This window comes from Hylobates moloch, unplaced genomic scaffold (assembly GCF_009828535.3).
Source record: "Hylobates moloch isolate HMO894 unplaced genomic scaffold, HMol_V3 SCAFFOLD_10, whole genome shotgun sequence".
Classification (NCBI taxonomy): Eukaryota; Metazoa; Chordata; class Mammalia; order Primates; family Hylobatidae; genus Hylobates; species Hylobates moloch.
Genome location: NW_026652285.1, coordinates 88,851,321 through 88,874,675, shown reverse-complemented (window position 1 = coordinate 88,874,675; position 23,355 = coordinate 88,851,321). Strand labels below are relative to the sequence as shown.

The 23,355-nt window shown below is 44.1% G+C and overlaps 1 protein-coding gene across 5 annotated transcripts in view; it reads left to right on the top strand.

Annotated features, from left to right (window-relative positions):
* The window catches only part of ASTN2 (astrotactin 2), a 1,008,266-nt gene that overhangs the window by 672,821 nt on the left and 312,090 nt on the right, over positions 1-23,355 (top strand). For all 5 annotated transcript variants that reach the window (XM_032164975.2, XM_032164974.2, XM_032164972.2 and 2 more), the window contains 2 exons: positions 18,534-18,658; positions 22,927-23,031. In XM_032164975.2, coding sequence (XP_032020866.1) covers positions 18,534-18,658; positions 22,927-23,031 — 230 coding nt within the window. The remainder of the gene's footprint in view (positions 1-18,533; positions 18,659-22,926; positions 23,032-23,355) is intronic.

The following is a 23,355-nucleotide window of genomic DNA, read 5'->3' as shown; positions in this document are numbered from 1 at the left end:
AGGTTTTTACATTTAGACTTACAATAATTTTGAGTTATTTTTATTTTTGGAAAAGTGTAGAATCTATGTCTAGATTTTTGTCTTTCTTTCTTTTTCTTTCTTCATCCTTTCTTTTTACTTGGCACATGGATGTCTATTTGTTTCAGCACCATTTGTCAGACTACCTTTTCTCCACCGAACTGTCTTTGCTTCTGTGTTAAAGATCAGTTGACTACATTTGCGCTGGTCTATTTATGTGCTTTCTATTCTGTTCCGTTGATCTCTTTGTCATTTCACCAGTATCACACTGTCTTGATTACTCTAGCTTTATAGTAAGTCTTAAAGTCAGGTAGTGTCAGTCCTCTGACTTTGTTTTACTTCTTCGATATTGTCTTGACTATTCTGGGTCTTTTGCGTTTTCATATAAACTTTAAAATCAGTTTGCCAAGCCTACAAAATAACTTACTAGGATTTTGATAGAGATTGCACTGAATCTATAGATCAAGTTGGAAAGAACTGACATATTGACAGTATTGAAGATGAACATGGAATCTCCTTTTATTTATTTTGATCTTTTAGTTCCTTCATCAGAGTTTTGTAGTCTTCCTTATATAGATCTTCTATGTATTTTGTCAGATTTATACCCAAGTATTTTATTTTTTGGTACTAATGTAAATGATGTTTTGTTTTTAATTTCAAATTATAATTGTTTACTGCCAGCATATGGGAAAGCAATAGACTTTTTTATGTAAATCTGTATCCTGCAAGCTTGTCATAATCACTTATTAATTCCAGCAGTATTTTGTTGTTGATTCTCTGGGATTTTCTGCTGCATATTATTTTTTAAAACCTAAATCACATTTCTAATAATAATAATGATAGCAATAACAATAGTTAACACTTATGGAGCACACAGTATAATATGTCAGGTGCCATGCTGCATGCATTATCTTGTTAATTCAGCAACACTGGTACTGTTATTTTGTCCCCATTACATATCAGGAGACTGAAACTTAGTAAGGAATGCCAAGTTGTCCAAACTTGCAAGAGTGGAAGCAGAACTTTAACTTTGAACTTCTTGCTAGGAAATAAATAACCATAGTAACAGTAACTACTTCACAGGCAAATATATACATAGGCTGTTCATAGTTATTGTTCCTTTTACCACCCCATGAAGCACACAGACTATTTATATGCATTGTCGCTTTTAATCCTCATAATTGAATTTATAAAAGTAGGTACTATTATGGTCCTCATTTTATGAGTGAGGTAACTGAGGCTTCTGAAATTTAAGAATCTGCTTAGGATGGCACATCTAGTAAGAGGTGTGGTTTAAGGCCCTCTCTCCATGAGTGGAGTAGGGTACTATAGACAAACCTGAGGCTCAGCATGATTGTGTGATTGCATATGGCAACATAACCAGTATCTAAGAAGGTGGGAAGCTGGATCCAGGGTCTTACAAACTGGATGCAATTACATTTCTATATCAAATTTTGAAAATTACAAAAATTCTGTTCATTAATTGGATTTGTATTTTTCAAGGCCCTTTTAAAGTCTTGATATCCCTTGGTGTTAAGGAGCACTTAACAATAATTTCCAACTGTACTGTAACAGCATGTACACTTCACCTTTGTTATGAAGTAAACTGGCTAATGTCCACACTAGCTGGGTTCTGCTTGTAGCTCCAACTTATGACAGGACTGTTGGAATTGAACAAGAAGGAATATGCGAGATGGTCAGGGCTCCTCATTAGTGCAGTGTTGCAGAAAGCACGTGAGAGTATTACTGCCTTTCTATTGCCTTTGGGTGTTTTCTTTCTCCATTGCTAATGACAAATAAAAAAAGAGAGAGGGAAAGAGAAGAAAGAGAGAGAGAGAAAGAGTGAACAAGAAAGCAATTGCTATTAGATTTTCTTCTACTGTAGCAGGTTTCTCATTTTGCAAAGCTCATTAGAGGTGGCTATATGGAAAGACTTCCAAGGTGCCCCAGGGAGAGTGGGAAAGACAAAAGGGAAGAAGAAACTTTCAGAAATGTGACCCCAGCCACAAATTCACACCAGAACCAGCTGTATTTATGCCATATGTTCTGATTCCAAAGTCCATGTTATGGCTTGATTTTAAATGTTAACATTCAAAAAAGTTCTTTCTTTCTAACTACTACAAGGAATGAAGTAACAAATGAATTGATGCTGTGTGGTCAGTTAAAATGTGGCTTTGATTATTTTCTATCTTTTGCTTTAAGAGTTTTTAAACATTATTTTTCTTTAATTTGCTGTCCAGTCTACTGAAGGCTCAGTTCTACAAACATTTTTGAATTGGATACCAAATATGCACCCAGTACTTTGTTAGGAGCTATAGAAGGAGAGAGAAAACACAGTTAGTGTGTTAGACTATTTGCATTGCTATAAAGAAATACCTGAGGCTGGGTAATTTCTAAAGAAAGGAGGAATAATTAGCTCATGGTTCTGCAGGCTGTACAAACATGGCTCCAGCATCTGCTTTTGGGAAGGGCCTCAGGAAGCTTACAAGCATGTTGGAAGGTAGGGGGAGTTGGGCATATCACATAGTGAGAGTGGGAGCAAGAGAGAGAAGGGGAGGTGCTGCACTCTCTTAAACAACCCGGTCTTGTGTGAACTAACTGAAAGAGAACTCACTTGTCACCAAGGCGATGGTGCTAAACCATCCATGAGGATCCACCTCCATGATACAATCACCTCCGCCAGGCTCCACCTCCAACACTGGGGATTATGTTTCCACATGGGATTTGGAGGGGATAAACATCCAAACCATATCAGTTAGTTCCTGCCCCTGAAAAGTAGGGAAATAGACACACCATGGCAATTTCAGTGCATGCTGTGATAGGAAGAGAGATATTCAACTTATGGTTCTGGGAGCATCGCTTTTAGCTTTACCAACTCCACCAGAGGTTGTGGGTAAGTTCTGTAGTTAGGAAAGAATCAAATTTACCAGTGGCGGGCGGGAAGGGTTCCCATGATGTAAAGAAAATAACCCCAAATTAGTGACCATATGTCCAGTATTCTCATTATAGCTTTCTCATGTGGCTTGGACAAATTGTGCATGCTGTCAGGGCAGGAGGAGAAGAAAAGGGTTTGAGGTCCATTTGCATCCTTCTTATGCCTGATCACAACAAGCTTTTTGAGTGTGTGAAATTAAAATGTGCTAGAGTGGTGCATTTTACAGCAGCAATAGCTACCATTTATTGAGACCCGGCTATTTTCAGGTCTTCTGCTAAGCAATTCATTTTATGGGCTCTTTTCATCTTTACAGCAAGTATGTGAGGCAAGGATGATTATTATTTCCATTTTTCTGATGAGGAAACAAAGGCCCAGGAAAGGTGCAATGTTTTGTCCAACTAGAGCTACACAGGGGATGGGAGGTGGACCAGGATGCAAATCCAGGTGTGTGACTGCAAAGACTACTTCCAAAAAGATGAGAGAGAAGACACAAGGTGCCCATGAGAATAGGTCTTCTCATCTTGAGAACTTTCTCTTAGCCCTTCCTACTGGAGCCATTTGGGGACACTTGCATTATTGAAATAAATGACCTCAGGGCTTAAACACTCCCTAGAGATGGGAAATGACTTGCTCAAGATCACACAGCAAGTTATTGGCACAGCTTCATAAAACTTGGACATCCTGACTCCCTGTCCAGGGCAGGACTGGGTGCGTAAGGAATGATGATAACATGCACTAGGATTCAGGGAGAGTCAGTCACCTTCACCCTTGGACTCAACTGGCAAGTGTTTTTTGTGTACCTACTGTGTGTCTGCTCTTATTCTAGACCCATGATACCCATGATATGAATGGAGTCCAGGCCTTGCCCTTGAGGAATGTGTAGTCAAATGGTGGTGTGAAATAGAGGATTCCTAAGAGTAGAAAATACTCTGAACACTGGACTATGAAGATCCTAACTGAACTGGAAACATATTGAAAGTTACAGGGATATGGGCTTCTGCCTTTGGCTGTGATAAAGTAAGCAGCTAGACCCCTCAGGGATTGAGGGAGGCAGTCTGCATCCTGCAGTCCTGGGATTAAGGCTGGAGCTGGAGCAGGAGGGCTGGACTAAGAGGTGCCCCTTCATCAAGGAGCTTAACTGCCACTTTGAACCAGGGAATTATTCACTCTGGCCCTGCAGATCTGTAAGGAGGCCATCTTTAGGTTTCAATTTGTGTTTAGCCTCTGGGGCAGGGCTAATCTTCCTCTCTGAATCTCATTTATAGCATCTGGAAAACAGACATAATGATAATACTTTGTCAGAAAAATGCCTAGTAATGTTGACTTTTCTCCAGCCACATCTCTAAATTTTATGTCAAGGTGTGAGGGCCTTTCACTCTCTTCCTTGAGTAGTGGAGGGGAAAGTTCTGGAAGAGGCCCTGGTGACAGCAGCTCAGCTTGTTCTCAGTGTTATGACAGGACAAGGAATCCCAGTGCTAATACACACAGGCAAAGGAGATGGAGGGCGAAGTGGCTGAGGAGAAGATAATGTTCCTCTAGCCTGCAATTTCTTTCAATTTCAGGGATTGCAATTACCAGGGCAGGAGTTAGTAACAGCCATGCCTGGAATGCTTAAGTGGGTTTGGTGCCACTGGTGGAAATTGTTTTGCATTTAGAGAGGGAAGACATGTGCTTTGTGTAACCCAGGCTTCACTCTGACTCTGTGTATGTATGGGGATATGTGGGGCATGTGTGTGTGTGTGTGTGTGTGTGTGTGTGTGTGTGTGTGTGTGTGTGCTCATGCATATAATATGAGGGTGGGCAGGAAAGAAGGAAGAAGACAAGTGTGACTATGGTTGGAGAGATAGGTGGTAGAGTGGAGGCAGATGGCCCTGATTCAACTGTACATGACTCCAGGAAAGTGATTCTCACCCCTCTGAGCCCCAGTTCCCTCACCTCTGGCAGGGAGATAATAATACCTAACTCACAAGGTTGTTGAGAGGGTTGGAAACAAAGCCTGCAGAGAACCTAACACATGATATACGTTTAACAAAGGGCATCCATCTAAGACATTCAACCAGCATCGGCATTTGCAACAAGGCAACCTTTACTTTTCAGGATTTCATCTGGGGAAAAATTAAACATTTACCAGCATATTTTTGCATAGTGTTAAGAACATGAAGTTAGATTATTCAAACCTCACCTCGTAAGTTCTGTGCATTTTTCCTCTTTTATGTCTCTGCTCCCTCACTAAAAAAAAGTAGAACAAGAGTGCTTACCTTGCATGGTTGTCGTGCATGTGAAATGAGATTGTATATGCAAAGCCCTTAGAATAATGTCTAGCACATTGTAAACAATGAATAGATATTAGCTTTAAAAATGATACTTTATTCTGTGTGCTAGATATCTAGGGAAGGGAAGGAAGGATGGCAAGGGAGGCAGAGATGAATAAGGCAGTGACTAGGCCCCATGGGAGGGAGATTGCAGTACCATAGCTGAATGGATTGTCTCCCCTACATTGCCATTCAGCTAAGAGACATTCAGCAATTTATTGAATAAGCACTTCTTGAGCCCCTACTGCATGCATCAGACACTGCGTTAGGGCTGGGTGCACAGCAGTGAATAAGACAGACGTAGTTCTTGCTCTCGAGTGCTCATGGTCCAATGAGGGAGACAGAGGGTGACTGGGAACAACAGTCCAGTGTGAAAATGCTAGCATAGCAGTGGAACAGGGGCTGCATAAACACAAAGAAGGAACATCTAACTCCCAAATGAAAGGAGGGGCATTGACAAAGTCCTCCTAGGGAAAAAGAAAACTAAATAAAAAGAAAAAGAACCTAGAATGTGACAGGCAGAATAATGCAAGATGGCCGTGTCTCAATCTCTGGAACCCATGAATAAATTATCAGTTATCTTACATAGAAAGGAAAACATTCAGAGTGCAGGTGGAATAGGGTTGCCAATCAGCTCATCTTGAGATGAAGAGAGTCTCTGGATTAACCAGGTGGCCCCAATGAAATCAAAAGGATCTTTAAAGAGGAAGAGGGAGGCAGAGGACAGGATGAAGTAAGAGTGTGTGATGTGAAAAGGACTCAGTTGGCCGGGCGTGGTGGCTCACTCCTGTAATCCCAACATTTTAGGAGGCTTAGGCGGGCAGATAACGAGGTCAGGAGTTTGAGACCAGCCTGACCAACACGGTGAAACCCCGTCTGTACTAAAAGATACAAAAATTGTCCGGGCATGGTGGTGCATGCCTGTAATCCCAGATACTCAGGAGGGTGAGGCAGGAGAATCACTTAAACCCAGGAGTCGGAAGTTGCAGTGAGCTGAGATGGCGCCACTACACTCCAGCCTGGGTGACAGAGCGAGACTCTGTCTCAAAAAAAAAAAAGGACTCAATTTGCCTTGGCTGGCTTTCAGGATTGAGGAAAGGGGCCATGAGCCATATGGAAAGCCTTAAGAAGCAGGGGAAAGGCAAGGAAGTCAACTCTCCCCTAGAACCTCCAGAAAGAATCATCTCTGCTGACACCTAGATGTTAGGCCAGAATCCCATGTCAGACTTCTGACCTACAGAACTATAAAATAAATTAATGTTGTTTTGAGCCACTAACTTTGCGATGATGTTTTACAGCTGCAATAGAATGCTAATACATGGAGCTAATGACATATTTGTGTTAGAAACATCATTTCAGAAAATTGTTCTGGTTGCAATATAGTAAATGAATCGGAAGGGGCAAGGCTGAATTCAGAAAGCATAGTTAACAAGTCATTGTAGTAGTCGCTATGAGAGGGGATGATGGCCTCAAGAATAGCTATTAGGGACTGTGTCTATACCAAACCCTGGAATCAGACTGTGGGGAGGAGGAGGGCTCTGAGGGAAACTAGTTATATAGATCCTTGCAGCATTGACCATTGAATCTGAGATGGGAAACACGTGCAGAGCACAATCATACCTAGCAGAGTCGGTGATCTTGAGATCAGAGCCAAAGTCAAGTGCTGTGGAAACAGAAGGATACTGTTTCCAAAGAAGGGACTCAGTGACAGCTTCCTGAAGGAGATGACACCAGGAGGTCTGTCTGGGAAGTCTACAAGAGAGTGCAGAGGAGGTTGCAAAGAAGAAACAAATACAGCCCCTGCCTGGAAGGAGTTCACAGTTCAGAGAGGGTATCAGGCAGGTAGGGAGGTCACTGCCTAACCCTTGAGAATGCACAAGTGGAAACAGGACTGGGTTGGAAATTAAGAATAGGGATTGGTAGTCAGTCCAATTCTGCCAAGAAAACACCTTCAAGGCCTTAAATAAGACACTTCTCTATACTGCCTCTGTTTCTTTTCCTATTAAATGGTAACAGTAATGCTTATCATTTCTGGGAGCATCAGATGTGATTAGAGTGGACCCATGGGTATGGGCCACTGGATAGGCCAGTGAAGCAACTTTGCAGCTATGGTCCTTGAAACACCCTGGACAGTAGGGGTCACAAGCTGCATTCTACTGTGGAGCAAATGACAGTTCTGAGAGCCTCTGTCTGGGAGGTGACTTGGCCTGCCTGAAGTGCTGGAGGTTAGGCTTGGGATCTGGCCATCTTCCTGTGGGTCTCATAGTTAGCAGTTAAGCTGAGGTGGACTGACAGCTAACAGAGGCAGAAAGGAGGCTGAGGACATACGTGGCAGAACAAAGCACACTGGTCTATTTTCTAGCTGTAGTTAATGAACTCAGGCATGTGTGGAGGGCTGTGGTTCTTAGTACTGATAATATGCAAATACTGGGGAGGCAGGTCCCTGGAGTCAGCACAGGAGCATGGGCTTGACTGCTTGGGCTCAGACCTGCTCAATATATCCCATGACTCTTCTTTTACTCCCCACCACATGCAGTTGGCAATGGAGATCAGCAGCTTCTAATTCCTGACTCTCTCTCAAATCCGTGCCTCTTCTCTGTATTCTGTTGTCCACCTAATTGGTTATGTCTTGTCTGGATTACTGCAGAACCTCTTAACTGGTCTCCCTCCTTCCAGCCTTTTTTCAGTTCATCCTTTACCCTGTAGTCAGGCAGTCTTTTTGAAGCTCCTATCTGATGGTTTTGCTTTCCTGCTGAAAACCCTACAGTGGGTCTCCTTACTCTTAGAATGAAGCCCACGTTCTGTAGTATCACTTAGAAAACCCATGAGATCTGATCCCTACATGGCCTCCTCTAGCCCTATCCCATCCTTGCTTCTCACTCACTGCTTTAGCATCTTGAAACTTAGCTTATTGCAATTTCCAGAACATGCCATGTGTTATATCTGTGCCTCTTCCATACACACAAACACACACACACACATACACACACACACACACACACACACACACACACACACACACCCCTATGGACTTTTGTGCATGCTGTCCTTTCTGCCTGGGCCCCACCCTCACCTCCTTTTTCTGTCCTCTCCCTTGTTAACCCCTCCCAATCTGTCAAGTCTCACCTCCTCCGGGGAGCCTTCCTGACCTCCTCAGTCTACATTAAGTTTTCCTTGTCTTCATTTCCTTTGTCCTTGAACTTTCCCAATGAAACTTAGACTTTATCCCTCTAACCTCTAACCATCCATTCTCACAGTCAAGCATTCAAAAATTATTTTGCTGCAACTCAGTATACAAAAACACTGTTGTCTTAATTTTCTACAACTGACATAATAATTGTCTCAAGTTTTCATTCCACTGATAGCAAAAACGTGTTTCTGCCCTGTGTGGTGGCTTATGCCTGAAATCCCAGCACTTTGGGAGGGCGAAGTGGGCATATTATTTGAGGTCAGGGGTTCAAGACCAGCCTGGCTGACATGGTGAAACCCTGTCTCTACTAAAAATACAATTAGCTGGGCGTGGTGGTGCACCCCTGTAATCCCAGCTACTCGGGAAGCAGGAGAATCGCTTGAACCCAGGAGATGGAGGTTCCAGTGAGCCGAGATCACACTAATACACTCCAGCCTGGGCGACAGAGTGAGACCCCATCTCACTGGAGTGCAGTAACATGATCTCGGCTCACTACAAGCTCTGCCTCCTGGGTTCACACCATTCTCCTGCCTCAGCCTCGGCCTCCTGAGTAGCGGGGACTATAGGCGTCCGCCACCACGCCTGGCTAATTTTTTTGCATTTTTAGTAGAGGCGGGGTTTCACCATGTTAGCTAGGATGGTCTCGATCTCCTGACCTCAAGATCTGCCTGCCTCAGCCTCCCAAAGTGCTGGGATTACAGGCGTAAGCCACCATGCCCGGCCAAGTATTTCCATTTTTTGATTAAGGATACAAAACATTTTCTCTAGGGTAAACGTTTAGTCCACTCAAAGTTGAACTCTCTACCAGTCTTGCCTCAGTTGCATTCTCCCCACCAGCCTGGAGCCCTTACCAAACAGTCTCCCCTACCCCTTGACTTGGCCTCAGAGAAGGCAGAGGTTGGTGAGGGAAGGTCTCTGGTACAAATGTGTTCTTGTGGATCCTTGCTGGTATTTGCTATGTGATTTTTTGTTTGAGCTTGGCTCTGGGCGCTAGCACTGGCATCCACTGAGGTATGGATGGTCTTGGGTAGTTTTTTGAGAGAAGCAATGTGTTGGAATCCACAGCCAATGTCCAACGTCATTAGGTCTCAACACTCTGAAGCCCCCTTTGTTCTAATGTTCTAATCTCAGCCTCATCTACCATCCCTGCCACCATGGGAGCAAAGGACTTATGCCAAGAAGTCTTTTTATTTTTAATTTTATATTTTTAATTGACATATAACAATTGTACATATTTATGGGGCCAGGAAGTCTTGACAGTTTTATCCCCTTTACCCTGTGTATGCAGAACTTGGCGTGGGTGGCTCCAAATTCAAGTCTCTTCTTCACTTACTGCTACCGTCTCCCAGGAGCTCCTGTTGGCTTGTTGAACGAGGGGCTTACAAACTTCCCAGACTATATCCTGAGTCTAGGGGAGTAAACCCAATCACCCCTGCTCACCTGTCTCAAGATTCTTAAATATCTGAAGCATTTATTGACACTACTCTTGTACTTGGGGTGAATGAGGGGTGGTTTGGCTTCCAAAAGGCCAGGAGGAGAGTCATTGAGGCACTCCCATCTGAACTCTCAGCCACTTGACTTTCCTCTTCAACAATTCCTTGCAGCACCAGTGGCAGAAAAAAAGAGTGTACTATTTCCTTTTCTTATCTGGGGTACAACTGTGAGGCCATCACCTGCCCGATCTGTATATTAAAATAAAACATAATTATCTGAGTCAGCAGGTCTGTCTTTTGATAGAGAAGGGAACTTCACCCTCAGCACAGGCTGGGTTTTGAAACTATTGTCCAGCTTGAAACACTGCAAAGTCAACTTTGAGAGGCAAAGCTCAAATAGGATTTCTGGAGAATGAAAAACATTTTAACATTTTCAAAACAATGATTTACCTTGCACACGTGTGCACACATACATAGGAGGCATTTGTACACATGTGTGTCTCCTATCAGCCTGTGAGTAACTGGAGGACAGAGAACGTCATTTTTATTGTTGTATTCCTAATGCCTGACAAATAACAGTAAATATTTGTTGAATGAATGAATGGCTAAATGAAAGAATCACTAAATATTGAGCTTTTGACCAGAGAACTTAAACTATGATGCATAATTAAGAAGTAGAGCATATGAGAACAGTTTCTAACTGCTGCTTAAGAGGGCAGAGCTTCAGGGTGGGCTGGTACCAACCAACCAGTGTTAGCGTCAGTTTATCACTACCAGACCCTATAGGAGTCTCTGGCACCTGCAGAACAGCTACAACATCTAGCCCAGCACCTCCCAGCCTGAGGTTCAGACAAACGTTTTGTACCAGCCCATTCCTCTCAGTTCCAGAGAAGGACAGTGGCTTCTGCACATCACACAGCCAGCCAATGACAGAGCCAAGATGATAACATAGGTCTCCCAACTGCTTGTTCTCAGAGGACACCAAATCTTAGCCAAAGTCATCCTGTCACTCGGCATAAAGACTCATTTGAGTCAGAGAGGAGGGATGGGGCACAGTGTACACCAGGGAATATGTCCTCATCAGCTTTGGGATTTTAAGGCAACCTTTTTTGAGGCTTCTGGGCAGTGTAGGAAGAAGAGCCAGAGAACCAGGCAAGGAGAGCGGGCCCCTCCCTGCAAACTCAGTAGCTCCCAAGCCAAGGCTCCTAGCTCTCCCTCAAGTAAGAAAAGACTGCAGACAGTGCTGGCTGGCTCTGAGGTGATTTACCTTCCTGAAATACCTCAATTTAAATGCTAATTTCCCTAGAACTGAGGGGTGATGGCTCTTGCACGCTGGTTGCTGTGTGTTAATGTATCCAAACCACACATATTCTTGAAAGGGGGCGGCAGGCAGCAAAGACCTGAGGAAGGGTAGGACAGAGTGGCAGGGTAGGACAGAGTGGCAGAGGAGTCCAGCTTCCCTTGTTTGTCTTTGCTGTCAGCATGGCTGATCTGAAGGAAGCTAGACACAGTGCATCCTCAGTGGAAATGCTTTGTAGGATTTCTGTCATTTAGAGGTCATATGCAGGTAGCCTGGGAGGGTAAAGAGACCTTCCTCTTCTATTACCCATGGTTCAACAAATGCTCAGGGGCATATACAGTGAGATAGGCATGGCGCTGGGCCCTCTGAGATCCTTGGAGAGATTCAGAATCTAGTATGGGATTCAGGAAAATTAGCTAGCATTAAAAATAACTTTACGGCCGGGTGCGGTGGTTCACGCTTGTAATCCCAGCACTTTGGGAGGCCGACACGGGCAGATCCCGAGGTCAGGAGATCGAGACCATCCTGGCTAACACAGTGAAACTCCATCTCTACTAAAAAAAATCCAAAAAATTAGCAGAGAGTGGTGGTGGGCGCCTGTAGTCCCAGCTACTCGGGAGGCTGAGGCAGAAGAATGGCGTGAACCTGGGAGGCGGAGCTTGCAGTGAGCCGAGATCGCGCCACTGCACTCCAGCCTGAGACTCCGTCTCAAAAAAATAAATAAATAAAACAAAATAACTTTACGTAAATCCTCCTCTTCACATATTGAAGCTGAACTCATTATCCCCATTTCACAGATGAAGTCACTAAGGATCATAAAATTTGAAGTGATACTCCTGAAGGTCACACAGCTAGAATTTGTATCCATGTGTGTATGAGTTCTAAGCCCATGCTCTTTCTATCACTAGATCCCAAGGCCGCATCTGGAATCTATTTACAAACAAGATGCATGAAATTAAAGTGATAGAAAAGATGTATTTCAACTGGGGAAAACTGGAATGGTATTATGGAAATGATGGTGTTTGAATGGGGCCTTTTGCTGCCCACTGGCATTGTTCATTTTAGAATGTGCCTGCACCACTACCTCTACCTGAATGCACATATGCACACCAAGAATGGGAGGTTCAACCAACCCCTTTCTTAGGGAGATCATCTTTTCTCATCCAGTCCCCACTCACTCAGTGGCCCCTGGCCCCTCTGTCCAAGCTCCATGGGAGCCAGAGTATGTATGCACTTAGGAATTTAGGGTAAGAAAGTAGGGTTTTGAAGCTTCTTATGGAATATTAGACACAAATCCTCAATATGCTTTAGATCCTGAAGCATTCTGAGACTCTATGGCAAAACATCAGAAAGAGCTTCATCAATAGATGTAGGTCATGCACATATTACCATTGTCTCTGGGTTTTCTTCCTTCACTGCTTCAACAAATGCTCATGGTGCACCTACTTTTTCTCAGTTTTACTCAGTACTCAGTTTGCACTGCTGGGCCCTGAGGAGGCAGCAGTACATTGGACAGGCGTAGGTTGGGGCTGCATGGAACTCACAGTCTTGTGGGAAAGACAGGTGTCCAGCAAGGTCTCCCATGAGCACATGTATTGTTAGAAATGATAAAGCCCTTCATAGAGGAAAACAGCAAGATACTGTAAGGGTGTGTAATGGAAGAACTGATTCCAGCGAGAGTTCTTAAAGGCAGAGGAATAGTGGATAGTCTGAATGATGAGTAGGAGTTGTTCAGGTGCAGAGGGAGGGCAAATTCCAGAGAGAGGGCAAATTCTAAGTGGGTCCTTGTGTAGGATGGGAGCATGCCCCAGAAAAGGAACTTAAGGACAATCAGAGCAGGAGGAAAATACTGGCCCAGGGGGCTGTGGCTCAAACAATAAGGCAGCAGGAGTAAGTAGGCAGGGTCTAGATTATGAGGGATCTTGTAGACCTCAATGCAACATTGATTTTCTCCTGGTCTTCATGAATGGAGGCATCTCCTCTGATTTTCCACTGTTGTATCCCTAGCACCCAAAACAGTTCCTGAAAAAGGGTAGAGCTCCAATAAGTGTTTGTGAAATGAAGGAGATCTCTCACTGCCAGAGTCCCCAGGGCCCAAGATCTACCATTTTAGAATCGATGAATTGTTTCCCTAGAATGTCGACTGAGATTGAACTGTTTTTATAGATAAATTTGGCAGATGCTTGTCTGTGTGTTTGTGTGTGTGTGTATGTGTATAAGTGAATGTTGTGTTTCAAGTAGCGGCAGAGTCACTGTTTGTTTAAACAAGCATCTCTCAAAAATGCCTTCTTGAAAGCACACTCCACTGTGGTGGTGAATAACAGAACTGCCTGGTCTCATTTCTAAATGAGTCAAGCTATCCCAGGGGTCAAGAGCACAGGCTTGGGATCGATTCACTGAGCATGTACTTACTGCGTGCTGGGCTCTCAGCTGGAAGCTAGGGGTGTTAGAATGTGGTCTTGGCCACTGCCACTTTCTAACTGTGGACCTCAGTTGGACAAGTTCCTTAACCTCTCTGAACATGTTTCTTCATCTATAAAATGGGAATAATGATAGTACTTGTCTCACAGAGTTCTTATGAGGTTAAAATGGCATAGACACTCCTATATCTGTTTTAATTTCAATTGTTTTGGGGGTACAAGTGGTTTTTGATTAGATAGATAAGTTCTTTAGTGGTGATTTCTGAGATTTTAGGGCACCCATCATCTGAACAGTAGACACTGTACCCAATAAGTAGTCTTTTTTTTTTCTTTTTTCTGAGATGGAGTCTCGGTGCAATCTTAGCTCACTGCAACCACCGCTTCCCGGGTTCAAATGATTCTCATGCCTCAGCCTCCCAAGTAACTGGGATTACAGGTGGGCACCACCATGCCCAGCTAATTTGTGTATTTTTAGTAGAGATGGGGTTTCACCATGTTGGCCAAGTTGGTCTTGAAATCCTGACCTCAGGTGATCTTTCTGCCTCAGCCTCCCAAAGTGCTGGGATTATAGGCATGAGCCACTGCTCCTGGCCCCAATATGTAGTCTTTTATCACTCCTCTTCTGACCTTCCCCGGCCAAGTCCTCAAAGCTCATTATATCACTCTTATGCCTTTGTATCCTTATAGCTTAGTCCTCAGTTATAAGTGAGAACATACAACCTTTGGTTTTCCATTCCTGTATGCTACTATATCTTCACACACTACCTTGAGTATAGGAGATGGTCAACAAATGCAATCAATAAATCTCAGTAAATATTATCATTATTGCTAGGGTTAGTTACCTAGCAGCTTTTACTACAAACACACACACACACGTTGGCACATGAACTACAGCGTAACTGATGAGCAACAGATATAATCAATAAATAAATATTGTCCATTAGTTCTGTCTTCCTATTATACAAATTAGTTGTGTGGTAGTTTTTACTACACACGCACACACACACACCAGCGCTGAGAATCTGAATTATTCCTGAGCACCCGAGTTTAAACCAGCACCCTGCCAGCTCCCTGGTCGCCTCTCCCAGGTGGGTGGATTCTGCAGCTGCTGTCCGGGCTTCCATCTGAGGTTCTCAGCCCAGCGGAACTTTCCCAGCAGCTACTCTCTCATCCGTGTTTTGCCTCTCGAAACAGCTGATCAATGCAAAGGCCCCGGGCGCCCTCTGCTGGCAGAGGGCTTGCAGGACTTGTGGCCATCGCCCAGGCGGTTGCAAAGGGACCCAGGACCTGAGAGACCATGCCGTTGCTGGGTTGTTCATTTAGGCTTCATCTTCCCCTACCTGCCACCCTCCGTCCCAGCCTTCCATATTGGCTGGCTAACTCTCACCCTTCCATCTTCTCTCTCTTTCTGCGTTTCTCCAAGTCCCCCTCCACTTTCTGGAAGCTCAGGAAGGAAAACCTTCCTCCGAGAAGGGGTGTCCTGAGCCAGGCCTCTGCCTCCTGAGTTTGCACACTCTACTTCCTTGCATTGTCCCGTTGGGGTCAGATTTCCGTGCAGAGCTAAGAGTGACTTGACAGGAAGGCAGAAGGGTTGGAAGAGAGGGACATGCAGATAGAGAAGGTGGCATTACCTTCCCTCCTCTGCAATTGTAAGAACATTTCTAGAGATTTGAAATGGAGACCCTTGGGTGGTAAAGTGAAAAATGATAGATTTGCCTTCAGATTTCATTTCCCAAATGCATCCAGTACGTAAGTCCATGGAAAATCCATTTCCTTGTCGGTTAAACGGGGAATATATGCCTATCTTGTGGCATTTGCATGAGGCTTGAAGAGGTCACATAGAGAACAGAGCCTGGGGCATGTGGTGAATAGCTAACTCTCTCCTCTCTTGTAGGAGCAGCAAGCTCCTCCTCTTGGCTGCATCCTGTCTGGGCTCAGCACACACCCAGGCACTATGGCCCTTCCAGCTTTACAGCCTGTGTGTGTCACGGGCAGGTCCTTTAGCACCCTGTACCCAAGCAATGATGAGGAGTGCTAGGATGTCTTTTGAAGACATCTACCATGACCTGTTAGACAAACAAAGACTCTATGCCAGGCATACAATAAATATTAACCCTTCTATATTCAACTGTGTGAGTGAATGCTTAGGGACGGGCAAGCTGAGAAATAACACCACAATCTGGTCATTTTTCAGATACTCGACTTAAGCATTTAGTTTGCTTTTAAACCTCATAGAATTCTGGGAAATTTAAATACCAGATTGAATCAACTTTAAAACTTAACTCATGGTTGAAAGCAATATATTACTCAATTTTGATCTGGGGCCAAACCACCTGGGATCTCCCACTTCCCAGCCTTGTGGCTTTAGGTAGTTACATAACTTCTTCGTGCTTCAGCTTTTCAATGTCTAAATGGGGAATGTAAATGACACCTACTTCACAGAGTTGGGTGAAGAGTAAGTACTGCCAATTGTGTCTGGTGCATATTAAGTGCTCAATAAAAGGCTATTGTTATTGTAACCATTCCACTAAGGCCAGCTGAATAGCTGTTATGATCCCCATTTTACAGAACAGAACCTTGAGATTTGGTTGGTTTGCTCCAGGTTACACAGCTAGGATGCAGTGCAGGCAGAACTGGAGCCCAGTCCTCATAGGCTCTTCTCAGCTTCCAAGGCTGAGCTACCTCCTCACCCTCAGCCTCTCCTGCCCAGAGTGAAAACAAGTGCTGGGGATCTCGTAGGGAAGAGACCTTGTGCAGCAGCACCCAGCACATGCAGAATTCCTGATAGCAGCCCCCACTGATTGTTCTGCATGGCCATTTTAGTGTTTTCCCCACTAGGCTGGGAAGATCTAGAGGACAAGGGGAAACATCAGTCTGTCTCTGTGTTCTTAGCACCACCCAGCACAGAATTCCACCCAAGTATGTGTTCAGTGCATGCTGGTTGACTGACTAGGGCATGGACTACCCCTCCATCCTGCTACATCTTTCAGGGAAAAATCTATCACCAGAGGCCACCTCACAAGGGAGGCATGAGGACATTTAGTCCTGGCTAGGGTTACATGCTATGTGGTGGTACTTCCATCTACCAGAAGTCTGTCTTTTTAAATTCATATTGCTGTTCCACACTCCCAGATTTGCAGACAAAGACTGACCATCTAGGTAGAACCCATTATCACAGGCACACACAGACATAAACAAGGATGACTCCACAGACAACCATGGCACACCCACACACAGCAGCATGCTTAAATGGCAAGTGTGGGCCTTAAAACTCACCATCATGCACATGCGTGCCTGGGCAGACAGTCTTAGGCCCAGCCAGACCTGGGTTCTTATGCCAGCTCCGCCACCTGTTAACACCAAATCTCATGCTACTTATCTGCAACTTAAAGATAATAATATCTATCTTTTGGGATTGCTGTGAAGATTAAGTGATAAAATGTATGTAAAGTATTTAGCTAGATCCTAGCAAATTATAAAGATTCAATGAATAATATAGATGACAAAGGCAATAATGATAATGATGGTAATGCTGGTGGTATTGAAGATGGTGATAATGTCACATCCTCTGAACTCAGAAATGAAGAAAGTGTTCATTAAATGGATGAATTGATGATGAGCTTCAAAGGTGCCTGGAGTGGGGTGCAGAGACGTTGAGCAGACAGGAAGGTGACCCAAGCCACTCAACACTTTTACAGCTGCTTTTGAACTGTCTGAGATACAGGCTTCAAAGGCATTGCTTTGGCATCACATATTTTTGTTTTCGTGCTTCTGATTTTCATTTCGAGGTTGACCATTCCATGTGTCAAAATGAAGTAATAAACATCCTCCTCCCTTTGTTCTTCTCCTCCCCCTTCTCTTCTCTCCTCCTCCTCTCCAGACTATAATTCATGTCTTTAATGCTGGGAATTTCTGAATGTAAAGGGACCTCAGAAGTCATATTTAATATGGAAAAGCCCTCGATACCATCCATGTCAATCGGCTGTCAAGTTTTCTACTTGCACACCCTCAGTAACAGGAAGCTCACCACCTCTCTTGGCAGGCTGTTAATTTTTAGGCAGATCTACTGTGTAGTAGAATGAAACCTGCCTCCCTCTGCTGCGCTGTTACTACCATCCTCTCAGAACTTTGTTCACAGTTCAGTTCTCTGGGGCCATTCAGAGGTCTGTCTTCTGTTTCCTGAGACTGGCCTGCAGGAAAGGGTTAGAGGAAACTAAAGAAGTTAGAGCAAGGGAAAGAGCACTAACCTGGAGTCAGAAGACATGGGTTTGAGTCTAACCTATCAGGTTGTGATTCAGCAAGTCATTCCCTTTCTCTAGGCCTCAGTTTCCCCATCTGTAAAAAGAAAATTTGAGCCAAAAAAAAAAAAAAAAAGTCTCTTAGGGCCCTTCCATTTTAACAAACATCTATTTTTCCAAGGTTTGTTTTTTTTTCTTTTTTTTTTTTCCAGCCTAGTCTTGCCCCCTTTTTCTTCAAACGCTACACACTATTCTCAGTTCTCACATCCCGGTTCAACATTGCCACTGCTTATGCCAGGGGACATTTAGCAGCCACATATATGGTTTATAGAACATCAGAGAGTATCTTAAATAATTGGTAGGTTTTTCCCATTAAGTGCTTACAACAGCCCTTAGATCTGAGTCTCACTTTATAGACAAGGAAGCTGAGGTTCTGAGAGGAACAGTAGCATGCTTGAGATCATACAGCTAAGTAAGCAGTGGGGCTAAATTTGAACCCCAGCCTGCCTGATTCAGGAACCTGTAGTTAGCACCATGTTCTCAGAGCTGGGATTCAGGAAACCAGAGGCATCACAGCAAAGCCAACCCACCATGAGTCTTTATTCTGACTACAGCATCCCGCCTCCTTGCCCTGCAGTCCCAGCCTCCACTTCCTCGATTTGGCAGTCTCTCTGCTCCTCTCCACAGGGAGAACAACTTCATCAAGGACTTTCCCCAGCTGGCCGATGGGCTGTTGGTGATCCCGCTGCCGGTGGAGGAGCAGTGCCGGGGGGTCCTCTCCGAGCCCCTTCCGGACCTCCAACTGCTCACTGGTAAGACACATGTGCCAGACCCTTCCCAGGTTCCCCGACCACACACCTAGTCTCCACACCTAGTGCCTATCAGTCTTCAGCAGATCCCAGATGGGCTCTGTCAAGCCTCCTCCTTCATGAGGAAGGGGATGGGAAGGAACTTAGCCTTTCTTGGGCTCCTGCTATTGGCTGTGCAGAACCAGGGACTTCCCTGAGACCCCACACTTGGGACTGCAGTCATCTTTGAGAGGAGGTTCCTCTGTGAGAACAGGAACAATTTTTCTCAGTGAGAGTTTTGCCTCTGTGAATGAATCTCAAAACACTTTTCATTCTCATTGACAATTTTCTGGTATTTTTCCACTTTTAGTATTTTGTTTTCTTGGTTCATTTTAAGTCATTCTAAAGTAAAAGAAGTGGACTCTCCAACCAGGAGCCCCTCCTACTTGAAAGCACTCGAGTTACACAGCTCGTTTTTGTACGTGGGCACTGTGCCATCTGTGGGGTGGGTATTATTTTTACCATTTGATAGATTAGGAAGCTATACTTAGAGAGGTAGAAGGGACCAGTCCAAAGTCACACAGCATATCTGCCAGGCTAAAACCTGGTTGCTGTAGCACCAAGTCTTTTGCCCTTTCCACTCCACTTTGCCGCTCCCCTACCCCTGCAACCACTTCTCTCCCCACTGGGAAGTTGCCTTTTGCAAGCTTTCCTGAGACTCCACATTTTCTGTCCAACCCCAGGATGCTCTTTCCTCTTTTTCTGCTCCCAGTTCCTCTCCTACCCTTTTCTTAAGAAATTTCCTAAGATGTGAGTTTCCCGACTCTGCCTTTGTGATTCTGTGGTTGTGTGCCTTATCCACTGCCCAGGGAGAATAGTCACCGGGGAATTGTCATGGGGAAGGATAATAGAGCTCTCTCACTGAGAGGGGAATTGTTCCCCAGGGAAGACCCCACAATCTCACAGACCTAGGTTTAAATCTCTGTCTGACCTCCCCATCACTTGCAAGCTCTGGGAAACCTCGAAAGAGTCATCTAACCCCCGTGAGCCTTTCCTGTAAAACAGCATAGTTGGAGGAGAGAACCCACACGTGCTTAAGGGGTCCTGGGGGCCAGGCACTTTTTATGTGTTAAACCATGTAACCTTGCAAGGCCATTATTGTCCCCTTTAAACTTGTTAGCAAGGTCATGAACTCCTCCAAGGCCATGTGGCTAGTCTATAGTCATGTCAAGATTTAAACAAAGTCGGTCTTGACTCCAAAGCTGATGGCATATCCACTATCTTACATCACCCCGACCTGTGCTATTTCAAAGAGGGACCCACATGTAGATCAAATGAAATGATGGATGTAAAAGACACCTTGTAAAATGTTACAAAAAATTTCTATGCCTTCCTTAATTTTCATTTTTTTAAGATCATAAAATTTCAGAGCTGACATGGACTGTAAAAGGTGTCTAGTCTAATCTTCCTTACTAATGAGGAACCAAGTCTATAATATCCTTCCTGAGTGGTTATCCCTCTTTGGATACCCCCAGTGATTGGGAGTTTACTACCTCCTAAAGCAGACATGTCCACAGTCTGTGAGGAGGTGCTGTGCTTTAATGGAAAGACCCCTGAACCTGTCATTGATCCTGGTATGTCCTTGGACAGTTTCCCCCTCCGAGCCTCAGTTTCTTCCTCTAAAATATAGGGTATGGGCCGGGCACAGTGGCTCATGCCTGTAATCCCCACACTTCGGGAGTCCGAGGCAGGTCGATCACCTGAGGTCAGGAGTTTGAGACCAGCCTGGCCAACGTGATGAAACCCTGCCTCTACTAAAGATACAAAAAATTAGCCAGGGGTGGTTGTGGGCGCCAGCAATCCCAACTACTCAGGAGGCCGAGGCAGGAGAATCGCTTGAACCCGGGAGGCGGAGGTTGCAGTGAGCCGAGATCTTGGCACTGCACTCCAGCATGGGCAAAAAGAGCGAAACTCTGTCTCAAAAACAAAAGAAAACCAAACACAATAACAAAAAAAAAGGTATGATAATTATTTTTTAGGATTCTAATGAGAAATAAAGATAATGTATATAAAATGCTTGGCACACTGTGGGTATCCATTAGTGGTTCAAATTGTTATGATTCTTTGTTTTGACTCAAGGATCTTTGGAGATTTCCTAATAAAGGGAACTGTTGCATTTCAAAAGATTTATTATTATTATTATTATTACCAGGAAATATTCCTCCCTCCATCACATAGCTTCATTCCAACCATAATCCCCAGATGGGGAGCTGGGATGGGGAGGGCAAGGTGAGAGTAAGCAACAGAATAACCCAGGGATGAGCTTATGGTTAGGAACAGAGTGAGAGTTAGGCAGCCAGTGGATAGGCATTTATTGAGAGGCTACTACAAGCCAGGCTCTCTTCTAGACTCTGTAGAAGGGGAGGAATATAGACCATGACCTTGACCTCAAAAAGCTGACATCCATTCCAGTGGAGAAGCTTTTATTTCAGGCTTGAATCCAGGAATGAGCACGGATGGAAGGAAGTGAGGGATGGAATGAGAAGATGGTTTTATAAATTACTTGATAATCAGAAGGAGTTTTTAAATTTGTTTTGTTTTTATGTTTGGACATCATGCCACCAAGTGAAAGAGCTGCCTCTCAACAGCCTGCATCATCCTGCCTCCCTCTGTTGGAGATAGGCCTTGGCTGCCAATGCCCCCAGCAAGTCTGCTTTGAACATGAATGAGCAGTAATGGAAGGAGCAGAGACTGCCTTGTCCCTGGTGTCTGAATCTTCTTGTGCAGACATTTTCTCTGCCTTTAGTCAAAAACACAGCCCTCCCCTTCCTCCCTCCACACAATCTCCTTTTCTCCCTAGCCTCTGCAAAGGAAGGACAGGAGAGGCAGAGCAGATAAACAAAGAGGACGTATTTATAACAAATAACCTCACTCCAGTGGACATATCTTTGGGGATCATGAATATTTTACTTTAAAATGAAAGCCTCTAAAAAACTATTTTATTCCTGAAAAGGCTAAGGAGGATAAGGAGGAAAAAAAAAAGTTGACAGTAATGGACAACTTTAATACTGCAGTAATGTCCAGGAAGAAATCATTTGTTCCAATGAGATTCTCATTTTAATCTTGATATCAAATATCTCTTTAAGTGCCTACTCACCAGGGGACAAGAGAAAAGGATAGAAAATGCGCCTGCCATTTGCAGAGGCACAAGAAAGCATGGATACATAAAAACAGTAACAGTAACTGCTGATGTGACTAGCATCTTTTTAATGTATTTTTGTTCAGCTTATAAAAAAGAGAGTTTGCAAAGCTTAGGGTAGAAAATTTAGAAAATAGAGGTGAATATAAATCAGAAAACAAGAATTTTTCATGCACCACCTCCCAAAGTTAATCATTTGCTAACACTTTGTTGTGTCTTTTCTGTTTTTATTTCTTGTTTACACCGGTGTTTCCTGAAATTTATTCTATAAAACATGAATTCCAAGGGAACTTTCATACAAAAGGGGTTTTATGGTCAAAAAAGTTTGCACACTACTTTCATGCATATCAGTATAATCAAGATGCTGAGAAATTATACAGTTAAACTTTGTTTTGCCTGTGCTTCTCAGTCTTACTTGAAATAGAAAGAGTTTATTTCTGTATACATATATTTTACATAATACTTATGAACATCCATGTTTCCATGTTAAGAAATGATAGTCTACATAAGGGTCAGCAAACATAAAGGGAAAGTTAATAAATGCATTAGGCTTTGCAGGTGGTTTGTATTGCAACTGCTCAATTCTGCTGTCACAGTGTGAAAGCAGCTATAGAAAATACATAACAAATAGGCTGTAGTTTACTTACATGTGGTCTACATGCACAACATTTCTAGGTTACCAGAGGGCTCCCACTTCTAGTACCTTACTTGAGCCTCACAACATGCCTATGAAATAAGAGTATTAGAGATAGCTACAGTGTCAGATGTGGAAACTGAAGCACTGAGATGTCTAGTGCCTGGTGGCAAGTTGCAAATGGGGTTAGGTAAGACATAGATCTGACCTGAGGTTGCTCTTGCTTGTAGGGTAAAGGGGACTTGCAAGCTATAGAGCAGAGAGAAAAATGAGGGGTAGGGCTGAGATTAGAGATCAGGAAGAGGCCTGGAGGGTGGGGTTCATAAAATTGTCAATCCCAATGAAAGCTTGTACTTCAAAGAGGTGTCTGTTACCCAGAGCCAAGAGCTGCAGGGTGAGTGTTGTGGTGTGAAGTGTCTTAATTCTGGGCTCATGTGACCATCTTATTTTCTCTCCCAGGAGATATCAGGTATGATGAGGCCATGGGTTACCCCATGGTGCAGCAGTGGCGGGTCCGGAGCAACCTCTACCGTGTGAAGCTCAGCACCATCACCCTCTCAGCAGGTGAGGACCACTGCCTGGGCAGCCAGGGGACTTGGAATAATTTAGCACTTGTTGCCAAGGACCTAGCATGTGCCAGGGCATATGAGAGCACTGGGGATGCTGAGGAAATGAGGATGCATCCTCTCTGCCATCAAGGAGTCCTAGGGAGGGTGGGTGGACAGGAGTCTGACAGACAGTAGGGTCAATGCAATAATGGGGAAGCGGTAGCACAGAAGATGGAGCTAATCATTCTGGGGGAGCTAGAGAGGTTTCCTGGAGGAAAAGATATCTGAGTAGGGTGTGGAAGTATGAATAGGAAAATGGGGATAAACAGTATCTAAGTCA